The 20,940-nt window shown below is 37.0% G+C and overlaps 2 protein-coding genes across 2 annotated transcripts in view; one reads left to right on the forward strand and one right to left on the reverse strand.

The window, feature by feature from the left end:
• The window catches only part of Umad1 (UBAP1-MVB12-associated (UMA) domain containing 1), a 257,793-nt gene extending 240,497 nt beyond the window's left edge, over positions 1-17,296 (reverse strand). Inside the window, exon 1 of the mRNA XM_047560083.1 lies at positions 17,113-17,296. The gene's annotated coding sequence lies outside the window, so the exon portion shown is untranslated. The remainder of the gene's footprint in view (positions 1-17,112) is intronic.
• Positions 17,297-17,429: 133 nt separating this feature from the next.
• Rpa3 (replication protein A3) lies at positions 17,430-20,684 on the forward strand. The gene is made up of 4 exons (XM_047560085.1): positions 17,430-17,615; positions 18,614-18,688; positions 19,703-19,811; positions 20,308-20,684. The coding sequence occupies exons 1-4, from the start codon at positions 17,517-17,519 to the stop codon at positions 20,388-20,390; spliced, it is 366 nt and encodes a 121-aa protein (XP_047416041.1). The 5' UTR covers positions 17,430-17,516; the 3' UTR covers positions 20,391-20,684.
• Positions 20,685-20,940: the final 256 nt, after the last annotated feature.

A 20,940-nucleotide genomic window follows, 5' to 3' on the forward strand; every position in this document is an offset into this window, starting at 1 on the left:
TTGCAATACTGCCCTAGCAAGAGTCCGCCATGTGACTAGGGTGTACCTAGCAGAATATAAGTAAAACAGGCATGGAGAAAATTATACCCAGAGGGATTTTCAAGTAAGAAAAACAAAGGGAAGCCAAACTTGCATTTCCTTCAAATTTGGAGACTCATATGATAAGCCGAAGGGGGTAGGGAATCTCAATAGACAGGTGTAAATATATGCAGAGATTAAGTGGGCAGCAGAGTGTGTGGGTGTGGAAGACTGCCTCCCTACCCCACAGTAGAATTCCTGAGAGGCTCCTGAGATCTATATTCCCAGCAGACATCAGCAATTGCCTGGCCCTAGGGGTGTGTAGATGTAATCTCTGCAGAGCAGATACAGCCTAATGAAGCCCTCAAGGGCTGATTAGACCTAAGCCCCAGCTGGAGGAACTCCCTTCATAGAACTCCATAGCAGCCCCACCCTGGGAGTGCATTGATCTGGTCTGTGTACACAAAACTCAAATGGACAGTAATTCCCATTCCATCCTATCTCACAGTGGTGAGAAGGGAAGCTGAGCACTATTCCAACCAACTTTAGTCCTAGACCATTACAAGTGGCAGCTTCATGATCAACACAAAAGAAGGAAGGGGTTAACATCCCCCAGCTTCCTCTCTCCCTCCACCCATCCATATCTCTCTCTCTCTTTCCCTCCCTCCCTCTCTCTCTGTCTCAGTACATAGCCCAAGAAGGACAGTAGGGCATAGGTAGTGAATATCCATTCTAGTCAACTATTCTGACCATCTCAGTGGACAAAATTCCTTCATTTTTCATTCACAATCTTTTTCTGGCGAGGTGTTCTTGCTATATTGATTGATTCATGGACATATATACATATTTTTTCTCATTTTTATCAACTTTTAATGTAGTTATTTTTTTCTTTGTCTTGTCTTTTGAAGGATAGGGTTTTGAGTTTGTTTATTTTGGTTTGGTCTTATTTCTGTTTCTCTTGTTTCTCTTTCTCTTCTTTCTATTCCCACTAACAGTCTATTCTCTTGATCTTGCTCCCATTATTTTGGGTTTTTTTTCCCATTTTTTCCTTCTCCTCCTTTATAACCATCACCTTCTACATCTCTTCTGCATCTCTGTTCACTTTCTGAAAACTGTAAACTTTTTACTTTCCTATCACATTTTCCTATCTCTTAACCGCATCTTTTAGAACTAATTGGTTTATAAAACTCTTGCCCTCTCCATTCATGTTGCTGCAATTATTACTTCTGTGGATGACATAGTTGACACCTGCTGTTTGCTTTAAAGCCAGATCCAGTACATAATTACTTATCGTTTGCGCTATTGACAATTGTTGACTCCATTCTTCCTATTTTTTGTGGCAATTAACGTCGTAGATGTCATAGTAGAGGCCGGGTATTTATTTTAATGCTGTATATTGTTTGCATTGGTTGTTACTACTGTTTGTTTTCCCCGTCCTGTGAGATGCTGAAAACCTATAGGAACACTACAATTTCACAGGGTAGAGACTCTTGCTGAACTAAACTCAGCCAAGAGACAGTGTACCTTGCTCCACAAATATTAACAGCTTTCTATCATCAGTGATATGTTAACACAAAGAAGAGAAGTAAAAAAAAACCCAAACCAGTGACCAGGCCCCATATAGGAACAGCTAGGGGAGGGCCTCAGGTCTCATTCATGGATATTCACTGCAATAGCAAAAACAGAGAAAATTAAAACAAAGACTGTGGATACCACAACCACAAGGGGATCTCAATCTACATCACTCTAGAACACTTGGGCAAGAGAAAGTCATTTGCTAACAAGGCCCACACATAAGAGTGGGAGATAAATCTATCCCAACAAATGCATAATATCCAATACTGAAATACAATATAAAAAACAAGGTAACATAACACCTCTAAAGTTCATAATTCATCAACAAGTGACTCCAAGGATACCGAAATTGACAAAATATCACATAAAGCATTCAAAAGAATGATTATAAAAATGATCAATGAATTCTAAGAGAACAAAGAAATCAACTGAAGGAATTAAGGACTTCATTACATGATACAATGAGAAATTCAATAAGAAGGTAGAGATATTTAAAAAGAATCAAACAGAAACCTTGGAAATGAAAAACAAAATAAATCAAAAAAAATGCTCAGTTGAAAGTCAGAGTAGGGACATTCAAAATGGCGGACTAAAGGGAGGCTGTGTTCCTTGTCGCCCCATAACTCACGTTTCAAGCAGAGGAAAATGTTTCTTTGTGAGGCAGTCTCTGCAACTCATTGATTCCCCTGCTGTTTACCCGATTCGTCCACTGCAATCACCTGCCATCTGCCAGCATATCGCTTACTTTTTGAGTGCAGATCACTCACTGACTGCCTCCTATCATCAGTCATTCAGTCATTTGCCTGACCCTTGCCTGCCCATCACCTACCTATCACTCACTGCCCAAGGCCCACCTGATGTCCAGCATTAGCCTGCAGGCCGCCTGCAGGTTGTTAGCGGATCGCCTGCTGCCCGCTGTTGCCTGGAAGTCCACTGTCACAGTACCCGCAGGTTTGGTTACACATGGCTGCTTCCATTTTGGGAAAATATCAAGACCTGCAGGAACCATGGCCCAACCAACTGCTCCACACCTCCAGGTCCCCCAGACTGACCAACTGAGCTCTGCCTACAAGACCCCCGCCCAACTGACCATGCCCCACCTTCAGGATTCCCGGCCTGCCTGCACCCCACCTGCACCTCCCCATTTGCCAATACATTTGGTAGCCAGTGCAGCCATCTCAGAGTATTATGGAAGCAGAAGCCACCTTCTTTACGTGGGACAAAACCCATCCTGAGAGGCCTGCTGGAAGCTCATTGTCAGGTACCTCTCATGCATCAGGCTACTGAAGACTGGGAGGTTTGAATAGTATATGACTGTTAAGAGTGTAGATTTTATTCTTCTCCTTTTTGAAACATTTTAAGTTTTATTATTTTCTCCCTCTATTTTCCTTTTCTTTACCTGTTTCTGCAGAGTCTCTTTCTCCCTTATCTTATGCTAGCAACCAACTTCTTTTGATTCCGCTTTCACTCTTCCTATTATCTAGTACTTCTACATATTCTTTTCTAATCCCATTAACACTTAATATCCTACACCCCTCCACATTCTCATTGTCCACTATTAGAAACTGGAGACCTCGTTGCAAATCCATTGGTTATACTGTAGATAATTGAACTCATTCTCTCTGTTAATTGTGACAATACTGGTAACATCTTCATATGGGCTATTTGGGTAGGACTACATACTTTCGTACTGGGTACTGCTAATATTGATTTCCCCTTAAAGGAGAGATTTTGGAAACCTGCAAGGACACTATGAGATCACAGGTGGAAAACTACAATACTCCAGATCCACACTACAGGAGGGGAAGATATGTGAACAACATAAAAAAAAAAAAAAAGGGAAGAAAGTGTTCCAAACAAAACAAGATCCTATATTACTAGAATCCAATGGAGCATGGTAGAAGAAATGCCAGAAAAGGAGTTCAGAATATACATAATTAAAATGATCTGTGAAGCAAAGGATGAAATAAGAGACCAAATGCAGGCAATGAACAGTCACTCCAATAAATAGTTAAAAGAGCAAATGCAGGAAGCAAAAGATCATTTCAATAAACATAGAGATTCTGAAAAAAAAATTATTGAAATGAAGGAAACAATAAACCAAATTAAAAACTGAATGGAAAGCATAACCAACAGACTTGATCACTTGGAAGACAGAAAACACAAAATATTTAATCTTGAAAATAAAGTTAGCCAAACAGAGAAGATGGTAAAAAATCATGAGCAGAACATCTGAGATATGAGATATCATGAAAAGACCAAACTTAAGAATTATTGGGATAGAAGAAGGCACAAAAATACAAACTAAAGGAATGAATAAATATTCAAAGAAATAATACCAGAAAATTTCCCAAAACTGAAAAATAAAATGGAAAATCAAATAAAAGAGGTTTACAGAACACCAAATGCACAAAATTACAAAAGACCCACACCAAGGCACATTATAATGAAAATGCTCAACATCCAAAATAAAGATACAATTTGAAAGGTTGCAAGAGAAAGGCATCAGATTACATATAAGGAGAAACCAATACTGATATCAGCAGATTTCTCAACCCAGACCCTAAAAGCTAGAAGGGCCTGGAACAACATATTTCAAGCTCTGAAAGAAAATGGAAGCCAACCAAGAATCTTATACCCAGCAAAACTTACCTTCAGATTTGATGACAAAATAAAATCCTTCCATGATAAACACAGGTTAAAAGGTTTTACAAATAGAAAGCCTACACATTCTATTTGTAGAACATTCTCAACAAAATATTCCATGAGGAAGAAATAAAAATAAAACATGTAAGCCAGCAAAGGGAGGAACTACCCTAAAGGAAAAATCAATTAAAAGAGACAATCTCACAAAAGAGGTGAAAGACCTCTACAATGAGAACTACAGAACACTAAAGAAAGAAATTCAAGAAAACCTTAGAAGATGGAAAGATCTCCCATGTTCCTGGATAGGCAGAATTAATATCCGTCAAAATGGCTATACTACCTAAAGTTCTATACAGATTCAATGCAATTCCAATTAAAATCCCAATGATGTACCTCGCAGAAATAGAGCAAGCAATTATGAAATTCATCTGGAAGAATAAAAAACCTAGAATAGCTAAAGCAATCCTCAGTAGCAAGAGCGAAGCAGGGGGTATTGCAATACCAGATCTTCAACTCTACTACAAAGCAATAGTAACAAAAACGGCATGGTATTGGTACCAAAATAGACAGGTAGATCAATGGTACAGAATAGAGGACATGGACACAAACCCAAATAAATACAATTTTCTCATACTAGACAAAGGTTCCAACAATATGCAATGGAGAAAAGATAGCCTCTTCAACAAATGGTGCTGGGAAAACTGGAAAACTATATGCAATAGAATGAAACTAAACCCCTATCTCTCACCCTACACAAAACTCAACTCAAAATGGATCAAGGACCTCGGAATCAGACCAGAGACCCTGCATCTTATAGAAGAAAAAGTAGGTCCAAATCTTCAACTTGTTGGCTCAGGATCAGATTTCCTTAACAGGACTCCCATAGCACAAGAAATAAAAGCAAGAATAAACAACTGGGATAGATTCAAACTAAAAAGCTTTCTCTCAGCAAAGGAAACTATCAGAAATGTGAAGAGAGAGCCTACAGAGTGGGAGAAAATCTTTGCCAACCATACTTCAGATAGAGCGCTAATTTCCAGAATCTATAAAGAACTCAAAAAACTCTACACGAAGAATACAAATAATCCAATCAACAAATGGGCTAAGGAAATGAACAGACACTTCACAGAAGAAGATGTACAAGTAATCACCAGATATATGAAAAAATGTTCAACATCCCTAGTAATAAGGGAAATGCAAATCAAAACTACCCTAAGATTTCATCTCACCCCAATTAGAATGGCGATTATCAAGAATACAAGCAACAATAGGTGTTGGCGAGGATGTGGTGAAAAAGGAACACTCATACATTGCTGGTGGGGTTGCAAATTAGTGCAACCACTCTGGAAAGCAGTGTGGAGATTCCTCAGAAAGCTTGGAATGGAAACACCATTTGACCCAGCTATCCCACTCCTTGGCCTATACCCAAAGGACTTAAAATCAGCATACTACAGAGATACAGCCACATCAATGTTCATTGCTGCTCAATTCACCATAGCCAGATTGTGGAACCAACCTAGATGCCCTTCAGTTGATGAATGGATAAAGAAACTGTGGCATATTTATACAATGGAATATTACTCCGCAATGAAGAATGATAAAATTATGGCATTTGTAGGCAAATGGTCGAAATTGGAGAATATCATGCTAAGTGAGATAAGCCAATCTCAAAAAACTAAAGGACGAATGATCTCGCTGATAAGCGGATGAGGACATATAATGGGGGGTGGGAGGGGCTAGTATTAGGTTTAGGGTTAGGTTTAGAGTTAGGCTAAGGAGAGCAGTAAGAATGAAGGAAAGAAGGACTGTGTAGAGGGAAAAGAGGGGTGGGAGGGGTGGGAGGGGTGGGAGGGGTGGGGGGGAGGGGAAAAATATAATAAACATCATTACCCTATGTAAACGTAAAAAAAATAAAATAAAAAAAAAAAATTAAAAGAGAAACCAAGTCAAGTTAAAAATTGAAAATAAGTCAAAGTACCTGTGAATACAAGTCATATCTCAATAATTGCCATGAATGATAATGGCCTAAACTCATCAATCAAAAGACACAGACTGGCAGATTGCATTAAAAAGAAAGACCCAACAATATGCTGCCTTCACAAGACTCATCTCAGAAAAAGACATCCACAGACTAAAGGTGAAAGGATGGGAAAAAACATACCACACACACACATACTCAAGTCAAAAAGCAGGGGTTTCCATTGTTATATCAGACAAAGTGAACTTCAAGTCAAAGTTAAAGAGATAAAGAAAGACATTTCATATTGCTTAAGGGAAGCACAAATCAGGAAGACATAATGATGTAAATATTTATGCCCAAAACAATGGTATATTCATGAATGTCAATAAATCCTTCTCAATTCCAGGAACCAAATAGACCACAACACAATAATTCTCGGTGACTTTAACACACCACTCTCACCACTGGATAGATCTTCCAAACAAAAACTGAATGAAGAAACCACAGAACTCAATAATACCACCAATAACTCAGACCTAAAAGACATATATAGAATATTCCATCCATCAACAAGTGAATACACTTTCTTCTCAGCAGCACATGGATCCTTCTCTAAAATATACCATATGTTATGCCACAAAGCAGCCCTTAGTAAATATAAAAAAATAGGTACTACCTTGTATTCTACCAGATCATAATGAAATTACAAATCAATGACAAAATAAAAAACAGAAACTACTCTAATACCTGGAGACTAAATAATATGCTATTGAATGAAGCATGGATAACAGAAAACATCAGGGAGGAGATTAAAAAATTCTTAGAAGTAAATGAGAACAATGATACAATGTATCAAAATCTCTGGGATGCTATGAAAGCAGTACTAAGAGGAAATTTCATTGCATGGAGCACATTCAAGAAAAGAATAAAAAGTCAACAACTAAATGACCTAACATCACCTTTCAAAGCCCTAGAAACAGAAGAACAGAACACCACCAAAAGTAGTAGAAGACAGGAAATAATTATGCTGGAAGTCAGCCCCAGCAACTCTCGGGTTCCCCCAAAGGATTGGTGGAGTCGGTGCAGAGGAACAACACAAACCCCTGGAGCAACTTGAAGCAAGTGCTCAGATTTATTTTAGCTCTTCTTTTACAGTATTAAGTAAAGCAGGATTAAACAAGATACAAGTTATAGAGAAATTACCACAAGATTTATCATTAACCATACTTTCCAGTAGGTGTCTAACACACAGCGGGTACATTAAGGTCAATTTTCTATATTTACTTAAAGTTACTCACATAAGTATATTACAGTGAAAGATATTTTCCTCCTTTCATCCTACTGGCCTTTGTTTACCCTTTGGTGTCAAACCTGTTGTGAGCAAAATGACTGTATTTTATTTTAAGCTAATTTTACTGAACTGCTAAGCAAAACATGCACTGATCTTCAGCTTATATTATTATGTTTTTGATTTAACCTTAAAGGTATATTCTATTACCTAAACAAGTTCAGTTAAAACTAAGGTTATTTACTACCAAACAATCAGTGTGAATGCTTAATTTTTGTCCTAATATTCTTTATGTTATTGATTTATCATCTACCTACTGTAATACATATGTGAGACCTAAGCCACCATAAACTACTCAACCAGTTACCATGCAATGAGGGCACTTGATCTTAAGATATTTTTCTAGTTGTTTGCATATACTGTTTCTTTGTTCTTTAGTCCTACATTTCCAGGGTGGTCCTTGACATCCAAGCCCTTGAAGGAAGGACAAATATTGGAGATTTGTCCATTTACCATAAATAATAATTATTCATTCACCATTTTCATTGTACACTCCTATACAGAGAAGATGTGGATCTGTGGCAGGTGGGTCCTTACACTTATTTACTTGTTTCCCTCTAGGTGGATACCACAAACATCCCTCAATCTTGTAAGCTAAGTAGGGTAGTCCTTGCACTTTGGGGACAAGTCTCCTGTTTTGTTTGTCAGATTGTTTTGCTGGTAAAGCATTAACTGGGACAGGTGTGCAAGCAATTCCTGTAACTGTTGTTTTCTGAAGAACTCCTCAAACTATGTACCTTTAGACTTATTAAATGTGATACAGTACATTTTTAAAAGCATTCCTCATCCTCCCCCAAGCTCCACAGACTCACTGAGGTTAAATTCTTATCACAACAATCCAGGAAATATGATTTGCAGTGCATAGTTATAAGTATGATAATTACAGGAAAACACCCAATTCCTAGGAGAGATGACAGCAGCAATTTCCTGGAATGGTAGCCTTGCCAAGCCCTTCCCCATGCTCAGACTTTGTCAAGCAGCATGGCAGAAATGGTCCCTGCCATAATTAAAATCAGAGCTAAAATTCAATGAAATTGAAACAAAATAAACAATTCAAAAAACTGACAAAAACAAAGAGTTGGTTCTTTGAAAAAGTAAATAAAATAGACAAACCCTCAGCCACACAAATGAAAGGAGAGAAAAAAATCAAATTACTAAGATTTGTGATGAAAAAGAAATATCATGACAGACACTATTAAAATATATAACATAATTAATTAAAAGTTACTTTGAAAATCTATACTCCCAACAAAATAGAAAATCTCAAAGAAACTGACAGGTTTCTAGAGACATATGATCCACCCAAACTTAATGTGGAGGACATACACAATTTAAACACATCAATTTCAAGCAATGAAATAGAAGCCATCAAAAGCCTACCAATCAAGAAAAGCCCAGGACCAGATGGATTCTCAGCCCGTTTCTACACGACCTCCAGAGAAGAACTCATTCCAATACTCCTCAAGGTATTCCATGAAATAGAAAAGAAGGGAACCCTTCCAAACTCATTTCATGAAGCCAATGTCACCCTAATACCCAAACACACAAAGACTCATCAGGGGAAGAAACTTTAGACCAATATTTCTGATGAAAATAGATGAAACATCCTTAACAAAATTCTGGCAAACTGCATACAAAAACATATTAAAAAGATAGTGCACCACAATCAACTGGGATTCATCCCAGGGATGCAAGGTTGGTTCAACATCCATAAACCAATAAATGTAATACATCACATCAATAGACTTCAGGTTAAGAATCATATGGTTATTTCAATAGATGCTGAAAAAGCAGTGGATAAAATATAGCCCCCATTCATGCTCAAAACACTAGGAAAAAAAAAGGGATAGTAGGAACATACCTCAACATTGTAAAGGCTATCTATGCTAAGCCCATGACCAACATCATTTTAAGTGGAGAAAAAATGTATGATTACACAAACAGTTTGACTGTACTTCCTGTACAACCAGAGAAACAAAAGTTGTACCGCATTTGTATACGATGAATCAAAATGTAGTCTGTACAAAAAAATTAAAAATTAAAAAATAAATAAATAAAATCAGAGTACACCATGCTAAAGACAGACTCTTCTAGCTAGAAGACAAAGTGGCCAGCCTTGAACATTCAGACAAAATTAAAATGAATATACAAAAACTCTGGGACAACATTAAGAGATCAGATTTAAGAATCACTGAATTTAAGGAGTGTTGTGAGAAACAGTCTAATGGAAAGGATAGCCTCTTCAGTGAAATAATAACAGAACAATTTCCAAACCTTGAGAATGAGACAGATATCCAGATACAGGAGGCATTCAGGACCCCATAAAGAACAGATTAAAAGAAAGAAAAGAAACAAACAAACCTCTCCATGACACATTATAATTTTAAATGCCTAACATAGAACAAGGACAGAATTTTAAAAGACTCCAGGGAAAAAACATCAGGTCATATTTAGAGATAAGTCGACCATAAGTACTTATGCTTTCACAGCACAAACTCTAAAATCCAGAAGGGCTTGAAATGATATGTTCCATGTCCTGAAAGAAAGTAACTGTCAACCAAGATTGCTATATCCAGCAAACCTCTCCTTCAAAATCAAAAGAGAAATAAAAATGTTCCCACATAAGCAGAAAGTAAAAGAATCCATGACTATACTAATCTGGCACTACAGAACTTCCACACAGAAGGAAATAAAAAACAAACCTCAGTGTTAAACCAATGAACAAACCTCATTTCAAGATAGCTAAGCAAATGAGAATCAAGACCAAATTAAACATTAAAATAAATGAAAATGGCAGGAATTCATATGTTGAATTCCTATTGTTCATATGTTATTTACAAGAAACTCATTACCTTATAGGCAAAGACAGACACAGGCTGAAAGTGAAAAGATATAAATGGAGCCCAAAAACAAACAGGAAAAGCAGCTCTCATATCTGACAAAGCAGACTTCAAACCAAAATCAACCAGAAGAGACAAAGATCTCTTCACACTAGTAAAGTGAACACTCCAACAACAACATAAAACAATAAATAATAAAGCCCCAAATAGGGGTGCAACTAGTTTCATAAAAGAGACACTACTTGAATTAAAGGTTCAAACACACCCCAGTAAGATAATACTGGGTGATTCAAACACAACTCTCTCACCATTAGATTGGTCATCCAGACATAAACTCAGAAAAGATTCCTTGTACCTGAAAAATATTATAAATCAAATGGATAACAATCATCTATAGAATAAAGAATATTTCATCCAACAACACCTTAATATATATTCTTCTCAGCGTTTCATGGAATCTTCTCCTAAATTAGACCATATTTTAGGACACAAGGCAACTCTTAGCAAACAAAAATTTTTTTAAAAGACTGGTAAAATTTCTCCCATCTTATCAGATTATAATGGAATACAATTAGAAACCAACACAAAAAAACCCACAGAAAACACACGGAGTTTGAACAATACACTTGCGAGTAATGAATTGATAGAAGAAATTGGGAAAAAATTTTAAAATTTAACCTCAAATGAGAATAATGGTATTAATGACATATCAGAACCTCTGGGACACTATGAAAAGAGTTCTAAGAGGAAGCTTTATAGTTATTAGTGCCTACATAAGAAAACTAGATAGATCCCATATAAACAACCTAATAATGCATTTCAAAGCCCTTGAGAAATAAGAACAAATCAATCCCAAAACCAGAAGGAAGGAAATAATTAAGATCAGAGCCAAAAATCAATGAAATTGAGGGGGAAAAAATGCAAACAATCAATAAAATAAAGAGTTGGTTATTTGAAAAGATAAACAAGATTGATAAGCACTTAGCCAAACTAACCAAAAGAAAAAGACTCAAATTAATAAAGTTAGAAATGGAAAAGGAGAAACTACCACATACCACAGAAATCTGGCAGATTATTAGGGACTATTTTGAAAACTTATATTCTAATAAAGTGGAAAACTTAGAAGAAAAGGTTACATTTCCAGATATAGATGACTGCCAAAATTGAATCAAGAGTACATAGAAGGGTTGGGGATATAGCTCAGTTGTCAGGGTGCTTGCCTCGCTCGTACAAGGCCCTAGGTTCAATCCCCAGCATGCCCCGCAGTACATAGAAAATCTAAAAAGACCAATAACCAGTAATGAGAAAAAAGCAGTGATAAAAAGCCTTCCAACAAAGAAAATTCCAGGACCAAATGGATTCTCACCTGAATTGTACCAGACATTTAAAGAAGAACTAATGCCAGTGTCCCTCAAATTATTCCATGAAATAGAGATGGAACATTTCCAATTGACTTTATGAAGCCAGTATCACACTCATACAAAATCAGGTAAAAACACAAGGAAAGAAAACTACAGACCAAATCCCTTAAAAATTTAGATACAAACATCCTTAATATGAAACAACAAATCCCATGATTATGATGATTATAATGCACCAATAAAAAACTGTGAAAAAAAAAAGAACTTTAAGACAAAATGCATGATGGTAGTCGCTTCTTTCACTACTTAATTTCACCATTTTGCTTCATAATCTCCTATGTAGTAAAATAACAAGGCTTCAAAAATTCATAACAGCAGAACCTCAAGGTTAAATTTGCCAATGCTATTGTCCTAACACACATTAAACATTTACAAAAGTTTCTCACATACTTGTTTCAAGATAGTAAGTTTCAAATACTATCAAATAATTAGTAAGAAAGCATACTCTGTGACCACAAAGCAATTACATTAGAAATTAACATAATTATTAAACCTACAAATTTTCAAATAAAAACAAATAACTCATGAGTCAAAGAAGAAATATGTTTGAACATGAAAAGTATTTAGAATTTGATAAATGAACGTGTACTTAAGAAAATGCATGGGATACATCTAAAGCAGTCACAAGTAAACATACTAGACTTAGAGGGTTTTACAGGTGAGTTGTGCCAGTCAACAATTCCAATTTTACACAAAATATTGGAGAATAAATAGAAGAAACACTGCACAATTCATAGCATAACTCTGAAATCAGAATCTGACAAGAACTATACTAGAAAGAAAAACTACAAGCCAATGTCATTCACTAACATGAATGCCCAAATCTTAAAAGAGCAGCAAATAACACCCTGAAATATATAATAAAGACAATATATCATAATCAGGTTGTGTTTTTTCCAGGGATGAAAGCATGGTTCAACATAGGAAAAAGCATTCATTTCAATATCTCAATTAAGACCACAAGACTGCATCTGGTCAAATTTGATAACCAAAGTCTTATCAAACCAGAATAGACAAATTTCTTAATCTAACCAGCAGAACTCCAGGTTGGGAAGAACTTCTACAAAGTTTCCTTGAAGGGAGCTAAGTCCAGTGAATGTACATCTTTTTGCCAGCCCATTTCTCTGCTGCCTGGAATGCAGACTTCGTACTTGAGGTCCAGTACTTAATCTCAGCCTATCAAGCAGTCTTAATATGGAACTAGATTCTGAGCACACAGAACTGAAAGACTGAAGGAGCCTGGGTCCCTAATAGCTCAGCGGCACCACCACATAAGGGCTGTGTTAGATGACTGGATTGTTTGACTTCTTTAATAAGAAGCTTTTGTGTATGTGTGATACTTTAATTTATGCACCCAAACCCCATCTTAACACCATTTCTGTTCAAAGGTAATAAAGGCTCTAATTTGGCAAGAAAACTAAACATAATGTATAAGAATAAAGAAATAAAACTATAATTATTCATATATGAAAACTCAAAAGAATCTTTTAGAAAAGTATTAGAAATGAGTTTAAGATGATTAGATAAAGAAAATGTGGTACATATACACAATGGAATATTACGTAGCCATAAAGAAGAACGAAACTATGGCATTTGCAGAGAAATGGATGGAATGGAGACTATCATACTAAGTGAAATAAGCCAACCCCAAAAAAAACCAAAGGCTAAATGTTCTCTCTGATAATGGGAATGCTAACTCACAATAAAGTAGGGGGGATAAAAGATCACTGGATTAGACAAAGGGAAATGAAGGGGAGGGAGGGAGGATGGGAATAGGAAAGACAGTCATATGAATCAGAAATAACTTTCCTATATTCTTTCTTTAAAAATTATTTTAGTTGTTAGTGGACTTTTATTTTATTTATTTATATGTGGTGCTGAGAATTGAACCCAGTGCCTCATACATGTCAGGCAAGTACTCTACCACTGAGCCACAACCCCAGCCCCCTATGCTCTTATATAAATACACAACAAATGTAACTCCACATGATGTACAACCACAAAAATGGAAAGTTATACTCCATGTATGTATGATATGTCAAAAGACATTCTACCGTCATGTATAACTAAAAAGAATAAAAAGATATAAGAAAAAAAGAAATGAGTTTAGCAGGATGGCATTTTTATATGCCAGCAACCATTGGTTAAAATCTTTAACTTAAAAAAGATATTACAGTAGTGTCAAAAACAAGGTACCCAGGAATACATCTAATCTAAAAGTCAAAGCTTTCAGAAAACTTTGAAATTCTTTGGAAGAGGACTAAAATAGCTCAAGGATAGTAAGAGTTGTTATTACTTCTTTTTTTTTTAATTTTTTTTTTGTTGTAGACGGACACAATACCTTTATTTTATTTATCTTTATGTGGCGCTGAGGATCGAACCCAGGGCCTACACATGTGCTAGGCGAGCACTCAACCACTGAGCCATAACCCCAGCCCTATTACTTCTGAATGAAATCCAGGAACTCAATGTAATTTTGATCAAAAGCACAACACGGAAAAAAAAATCGCGACAGTTTTCCTTTGGACTTTAAAAGCTACATTTTAAATGGATGGCAGAGACAGGAATAACCAAGACATACCTGAAAAACATGGCCTCAAACATCAAAAGCTATCATAAGACTACATACAGTATGGAAAAAAATGGGTAGATATGGGGACAGAAAAAAGACCAATAGAACGAAATTGACAGCCCAACAACAGACTCCACATCTGTAAGCTTAAAGGGACACTGGAGATCAGTAACAAAATGGTAATACAGTAAATAAATGATGCTACGAAAAATGAAAAGAAAACAAACTACATCTTTCTGACAACATATCTAAAACTCAATTCTAGATGATGAAACATGAAATCCAAAACTATAAAAATTTTAGAAAAAAAAATCTTTACCTTGATGGAAAAATGCTTAAATGAGATTTTTAAAAATTGACCTTTACAACTATATCAAACTTAAGGAGAAATCTTAATTATATTAAAAGCAAGAGCTCTTTCTAGTCGAAAACAGGAAGGAAAGAAAGGAAAAGAGAACAAATGGACCAAAATACTGAAAAAACACTTCACTGAATTACTGTCCACCCTACTGTAAAAAGCTCTTGAATGTTAGTAAGAAAAAAAATCAGCAGGGCAAAAAAAAGATTAAAAACTGGCCAGTAAATACTCAAAAAGGTGGTCAACCTTGGTAATGAGGGAATATAAATTCAGATCACAGGAAGCCATTCTATTTCTATCAGATTGGAGAGGAAGAGCTGCCAAGAATATGGATCAACTGGAACTCTCCTCAACTCCAGATAAAAGGATAAACTGACCCCACCATTTGGGAAATCATTTGCTTTTACTAATAAAGCTAAAGATCCACACCCTATGTTCCAGAAATTCTACTGCTACACAATGGTACAAGCACACATTACAAGACTACTCACAGCATCAACAAAAAAGAACTACAATCAAAATGTCAGACAATAATAGAATTAAATAGCAAAGGTAAAAGAATGAAATCTACCTACATTTATCACCATGGATTACTCTTAAGAACATATATATATATATATATATATATATATATTTCCACTTATATAAAAGTCAAATTGACAAAACTAAACTGTATCCTTTTATGGGACATGATTATATGCAAGAAAGTGTTGTTCAAGATTGGCTGGAAGCAAGGAAACGACTGCGGAGTACAAACCACTAAATGGTAAAGTTCCATTTCTTAAGCTGAATTAGAAGCTCACACATGTTCATTTAAATTATCTCAAAATTATACATACCAGCTATCTGTACTTTTCTGTGGTATTATCTATTTCATAATAAATTTGAAGTGACTCCAAAAAATCCAAAATGCTGTTTTAAATTATCTTCTTGTTCATCTTTTTTTTAAAAAAAAAGTCTTTGCTTAAAAGTGGTCCTTTAACTGTAATAAAGTAACATATTCTTATCTGGTGTTTTAAGGACTTCTTTCCTAGTAAAAAACAATACTAGGAAACACATCCATAGGTACTCTATACATTGCACAACAAATTCCTTTGCAAAGAAATGCTAAAATGCAAAAGACCTTAGGCTTAATGCAGAAATATAAACTTTAACGACTTACACTCATACAATCACCGCTTTTACCCCAATTTAAATGTACCCCACACTTGTCTAATGAAATCCTTTGAAATTTTTACTGACTATTAAGACAAACATAATAAGTAGTAAATAAACTCTGAGGGAAGCTATCATCTAATTATGGAATACAAGATTTTAATCATATATGGTCACATGAAGTCTCAGAAAAGATCTTCTTTGCCTAAGGCAACTGTAGAACTAAATAAAGACTTGAAGACTTCAGTCAGGTGCCTAAATTTGAATGACAGTTCTGTGGCTCTGGCAAATTCAGACTCAGTTTCCACAAAATTATAATACCCAATTTAAGTTTCTTCCCAATTTCTGCAGCACAATTTGATGGCATTTTTATGAGCACTCATTCTGAAATCTCCCGGGCAAGGTACCAATTCCAGCAGATAAAATCCTGAAAATCAATATGCACCAGTTTCAAACCACACTATGAACCAGCAACAGATTCGAGAAACCCCCAAATATTTTTTGGAACAGATTATCTTCCAGATCTCCAGTTCTCACCTTCAAAGGGTTAACGAGGAAGAGCGATGCCCTGGAAAGACTGCGGAGGGGTTAGTAGAGTCAGTTAATCACATGGTCAAAAGTTAGGTGAGACCCTGCAAATATATCAAACATCCTTGTTCTGCGGATGGAGAACGTAAGCCAAGGAAGAGGCGCACCTGCTCTGGTTTAATCAGCGAGTTAAGGCTGCCCCCTCTGGTCCTGTCCTGTGACCCTCTCAGTGCCCACCCACTGATGCTTCCATTTGCTAATAACTCGGAGCAAGCGAGAGAACTGACAGCTCGGTGAAGTCAGGACTAGAAAGGGCCCTAGGTAATCTTGTCAGCCTGTTTTCTTACACCTGGGGGAACTGAGCTGTAAAGTGACGCAACTAGGGGTAAATCGACCCTCTGCCACCTAGCAGCAAAAGCCTGAAAACAGTCATTAACACTGACGACCCCGCTTTCCAGCTTCAGATAGGTGGGTGTCAAAAAGAAGCCCGAGACACAGATTTCATTCAGCAAGCATCTCGCCACCTCCCACGCAGAACCGCGAAGCGGGAAGGCGGAGTAACTGTCAGTCTGTGCGCCCCGCCGAGAACGCTGCGGCGGGCGCTGACTCCCAACTCCCGCATGGCTCTTTCCACTCGGTCCGAGGGGAGGAGAAACAGTGAGGCTGCTGTGCCTCCCGCAAGAAGACGTACCTGAGGCTCGCGCCGCAGTCCGCCGCCACTACAGCACCGGAGCCCGCCACCCCACTTCCGGGGTCAAGTAGCCGCTAGAAAGCCGGAGATGCCGGGAGCGTCGCCTCAGGCGCCGCCCCTCCAAGTCCGGGTTCCACGGCCCACTCCGCCGGCACCTGGACAACTTCCGGAACGCCGCGCGTCACTAAGCAGCTGATCCCCACTTCCGCACGCAGACCACCCCCCCACACCCTACAGAGCCTTCTCCGGAACTGCGTGAGGGAGATCGCTGTTCCCGCGTTTTTGATTGGCGGAGCTGGAGAGACACCCTTCACTGATTGGTGCGAGGGAACTCTTCCCACCGACATCAGCGGAGCGTTCAGTTTCAGTCGTCAGCCCGTTTCCCGCCAGCCGCAAACGTAATCATGGTTGACTTGATGGAGTTGCCCAAGGCCCGCGTCAACGCCAGCATGCTAGCTCAGTTCATCGACCGGCCAGTCTGCTTCGTAGGAAGACTGGAAAAGGTGCGCGGGCTCGAGGTCTTGGGATTCCCGGGTGTGTGGCGGTGACTGCCCGGGTGGTGAACTCTGGGTAACGGAGGGAGAAGCGAAAGGCTGAGTGTCCTTCCCCTCCTGTTTGCTTCGTTCTGCACAAGAATACTTCCCACACTTTAGCCACTGCAGCTCTGTTTTGGCGCCACTTATATGGCGCAAAAACTAAGTGGTTTTGAATGCACTGGGTTCCAAATCCCAGCGCCCCTCACCCAGTTCCGTGTTTCTGTAAATTATAGACCTGACTCCCTCGCCTACCTTCTCAGTTTTCGGTTTAGCAAGATTTGACTGATGCCAACTAGGCCAGCCCGCATGTTTCCTTCTGGAATTGCCTCTGTTGCTGAACATCGTTTTCTGCTTAAATTTGCTTCTGTCGCTCCCAGAGCTGGTAGTAGTCTGTTACCTTACCCCAGTGTTAAGGTGCAGCCCACTCATCCTACAAGCCAGAAGCAGACCCAAAGTCTTGGCAATCAGTGACCTCAGAACGCTGAAGGAAAACCATTTTTAAGTCTCATTTCATCCTCGCATCCTCTGAGCGTTATTCTGATATGACAGGGACAGGTGCCACCCAGGAGTAGAATCCAGATCTTCTGGCAATCAGTTCTCCTTGTACTTTAGGCCTAATTTTTAAAACATATTCTCCATGGGATATTGTACTGTCTAAATCATGACTGCCGGAAGATCCCACTTTTACATAGTATGGACCTCCTTTGGATTTTAGCAGAGGGTTGCCAGATTTTCCAAATGAAAATAGGAGCCTCTAATACATATGTACATACATATATATGTATGTACACACACAGTACACACATATATATTCATTGTTTATCTGAAATTCAAAGTTAACTAGGCATCCCATGACCAGAATTTGAACCAAATAATTAAGGGTCAGTCTGCTCATCTTTGGTAACATTATCTAGTTTTAGTTTTATTTGTGTGGAAATTTTAAAATTGTGTATTTCTTTTTCTAGATTCATCCCACTGGAAAGATGTTTATTCTTTCAGATGGAGAAGGGAAAAATGGAACCATTGAGTTGATGGAGCCAGTATGTTTAAGTATTAACTACTACATTATGTTTAATTCTTCATCTTGAATTGCTTTGTTGCTGTTTCTGATTGTTTGCAGTGAATGCATAAAGAATGAGCTTCTAAAACTTCCCTAGCTGTAAAATTAAACTCTTGTTCTCTTGTTGTATTTTATTTTTCATTTTCCAACTGATGGTTCTTTGGGCTCATGATTTTTTTTAATATATCCTTTAAGTGCTGGTTGAATAACAGTTCTCATTCCTGATGAAAGACCATAAAATCACATAATAAAAATCTTCTGTTTACTTCTTCCTTCCTCAAGAATTTAATTTCTTTCTTTTTTTTTTTTTTTTTTTTTTTTTTTTTTTTCTCTTTTAACCATTTTCCTTCTTTCCTACCCTCTACATCCCTTCCTTCCTTGAGTCAGGGTCTTGCTATGTGCCCAAGTTGGTCTCCAACTGCTGGAGATTGAAACAATACTCCTGCCTCAACCTTCTGAGTAGCTGAAACTGTAGGCAGGTACCACCAAACCTGACTTTTTTTTTCCCTACTTTTGTGTTTATATATTTTCCATTGCCATTTATTAATGCATTTAATGTTTAATGTGCTTAAAAACGTTCGCTTGCCTTTTATGAACACAAATCTGTTATGCTCTTTGGTTAGTGTGTACATTTCACTCTTAAATATAAATTATATCAAGTTCCTCTCATTGGGTCCTTTTAAAACAAATTACTGCTTTCTGGACATTTTCAGTATCTTTAAGTGAGTTTGTCTTTGACTTAAATGTTCAAATCTATCTTTGGACCTGAAGCTACTACAAAAATGTAACAGGATTTGTAACATGCTGACAGTTAAGTACTTAACATTTTTTAAAAAGCTACAGTTCAGTTTTAACACTGGCAAATTTTAAAGTTACTTTGTTACAATGAAAGATTAGTAAACTATATAATTTGAAAGATAAGTAAAACTACATGTTTTTCAGATTAATTATCAACGAAAATATGGTAACACCAAATTAACATTCAATGTTTTAGCTTGATGAAGAAATTTCTGGAATCGTGGAAGTAGTTGGCAGAGTAACAGCAAAAGCAACCATCATGTGTGCATCTTATGTTCAGTTTAAAGAAGATAACAATCCTTTTGGTAAATAAAGCATTCTGGTACTTAATGGTTTTATGTAATTAAGAGGAAAACAATTCTGTTCTTGACTTGTGTTGGTCTTGAGTCACAGATCTGCCATATTTTCAATTTCTGTAGTTTTCCAATCGCATAGAAAAATGGGAGAACATTTTTGCCTGCCTCTCAGTAGTGTCTGTATATGAAGGAAACTTAGTAAAGACTAATATTTGTAGAAATTTTTAAAATATGATAAAAAAATAATGCTTAATATATGAACTGAAGGCATAACACCTAAAATTAAGCAGGCAGAAACTGCCTGCAAGTGGATGACAAAGTGGATTGCCTGCTGTTCTATATTGGAACTATAGAAAATATGATTCATGTTTCTTTTAGACATTGGATTGTGAAAATAAATTGACCTCTAAAAGGGAAAGAAAAGAGAAATAGAAATCTTTTAGATAATGATTGATGTTACAGCTTTTCATGGTGAATTTAATGTTTGCTTACATGTTTCTTTCAGATCTTGGACTTTATAATGAAGCTGTGAAAATTACCCAGGAGTTCCCTCAGTTTTTTCCTTTAGGGGTTGTACAGCATGATTGATCTTAATGAATTTTCTTGTGATTGCAAGTGGTTATGGTGAAGACTATTAAAGGAGGCCCCACTCATGAAGAGACTCCTATGATTTCTAATATTTAATTTGCTCCAATTAAATTTTCATTTACTGAACTTTAGACATTCTAATCTTCATTTTTTGTTAGAACTGGTATGTTGACTGTTCTCACCCAAGTCCTTTTATAAAACTATTGCCACTGCAGTATATGGTCAGATAAAAGATCAAAGCAGTTGCCTTGCATCTAAGTTTCTATTTTATTAATAAAAAATTAAAATAGTGCATACTACTAGTCATTTCATTTTTATTCTTTCAGTCCTGTGTTCAAACACAAACTTGGAATTTCATAACTATAATTCAGGTCTTAGAACTACTAAATGAAACCCTGGGCCAACTGTGTGAAAGGTATACTCACCATCTCATAAATTCTGCTGTACTAATTATTTGATACTCTAATTAAAAAGTGATTTTGATGAAAAAGAACAAGCAGAACACTACATCTTATGTAATTTGTGAAGTATCTTTCTTTCTGGGTTTAAA

Source organism: Sciurus carolinensis, chromosome 8, assembly GCF_902686445.1.
Source record: "Sciurus carolinensis chromosome 8, mSciCar1.2, whole genome shotgun sequence".
Lineage (NCBI taxonomy): Eukaryota > Metazoa > Chordata > Mammalia > Rodentia > Sciuridae > Sciurus > Sciurus carolinensis.

Excerpts from the sequence above, each read along its gene's own strand:
- Rpa3 (XM_047560085.1), top strand. The coding sequence starts at position 17,517 with ATGGTTGACTTGATGGAGTTGCCCAAGGCCCGCGTCAACGCCAGCATG. Across the intron at positions 17,616-18,613 it reads TCGTAGGAAGACTGGAAAAG|ATTCATCCCACTGGAAAGAT; the intron begins GTGCGCGGGCTC and ends TTCTTTTTCTAG. Across the intron at positions 18,689-19,702 it reads CCATTGAGTTGATGGAGCCA|CTTGATGAAGAAATTTCTGG; the intron begins GTATGTTTAAGT and ends TCAATGTTTTAG.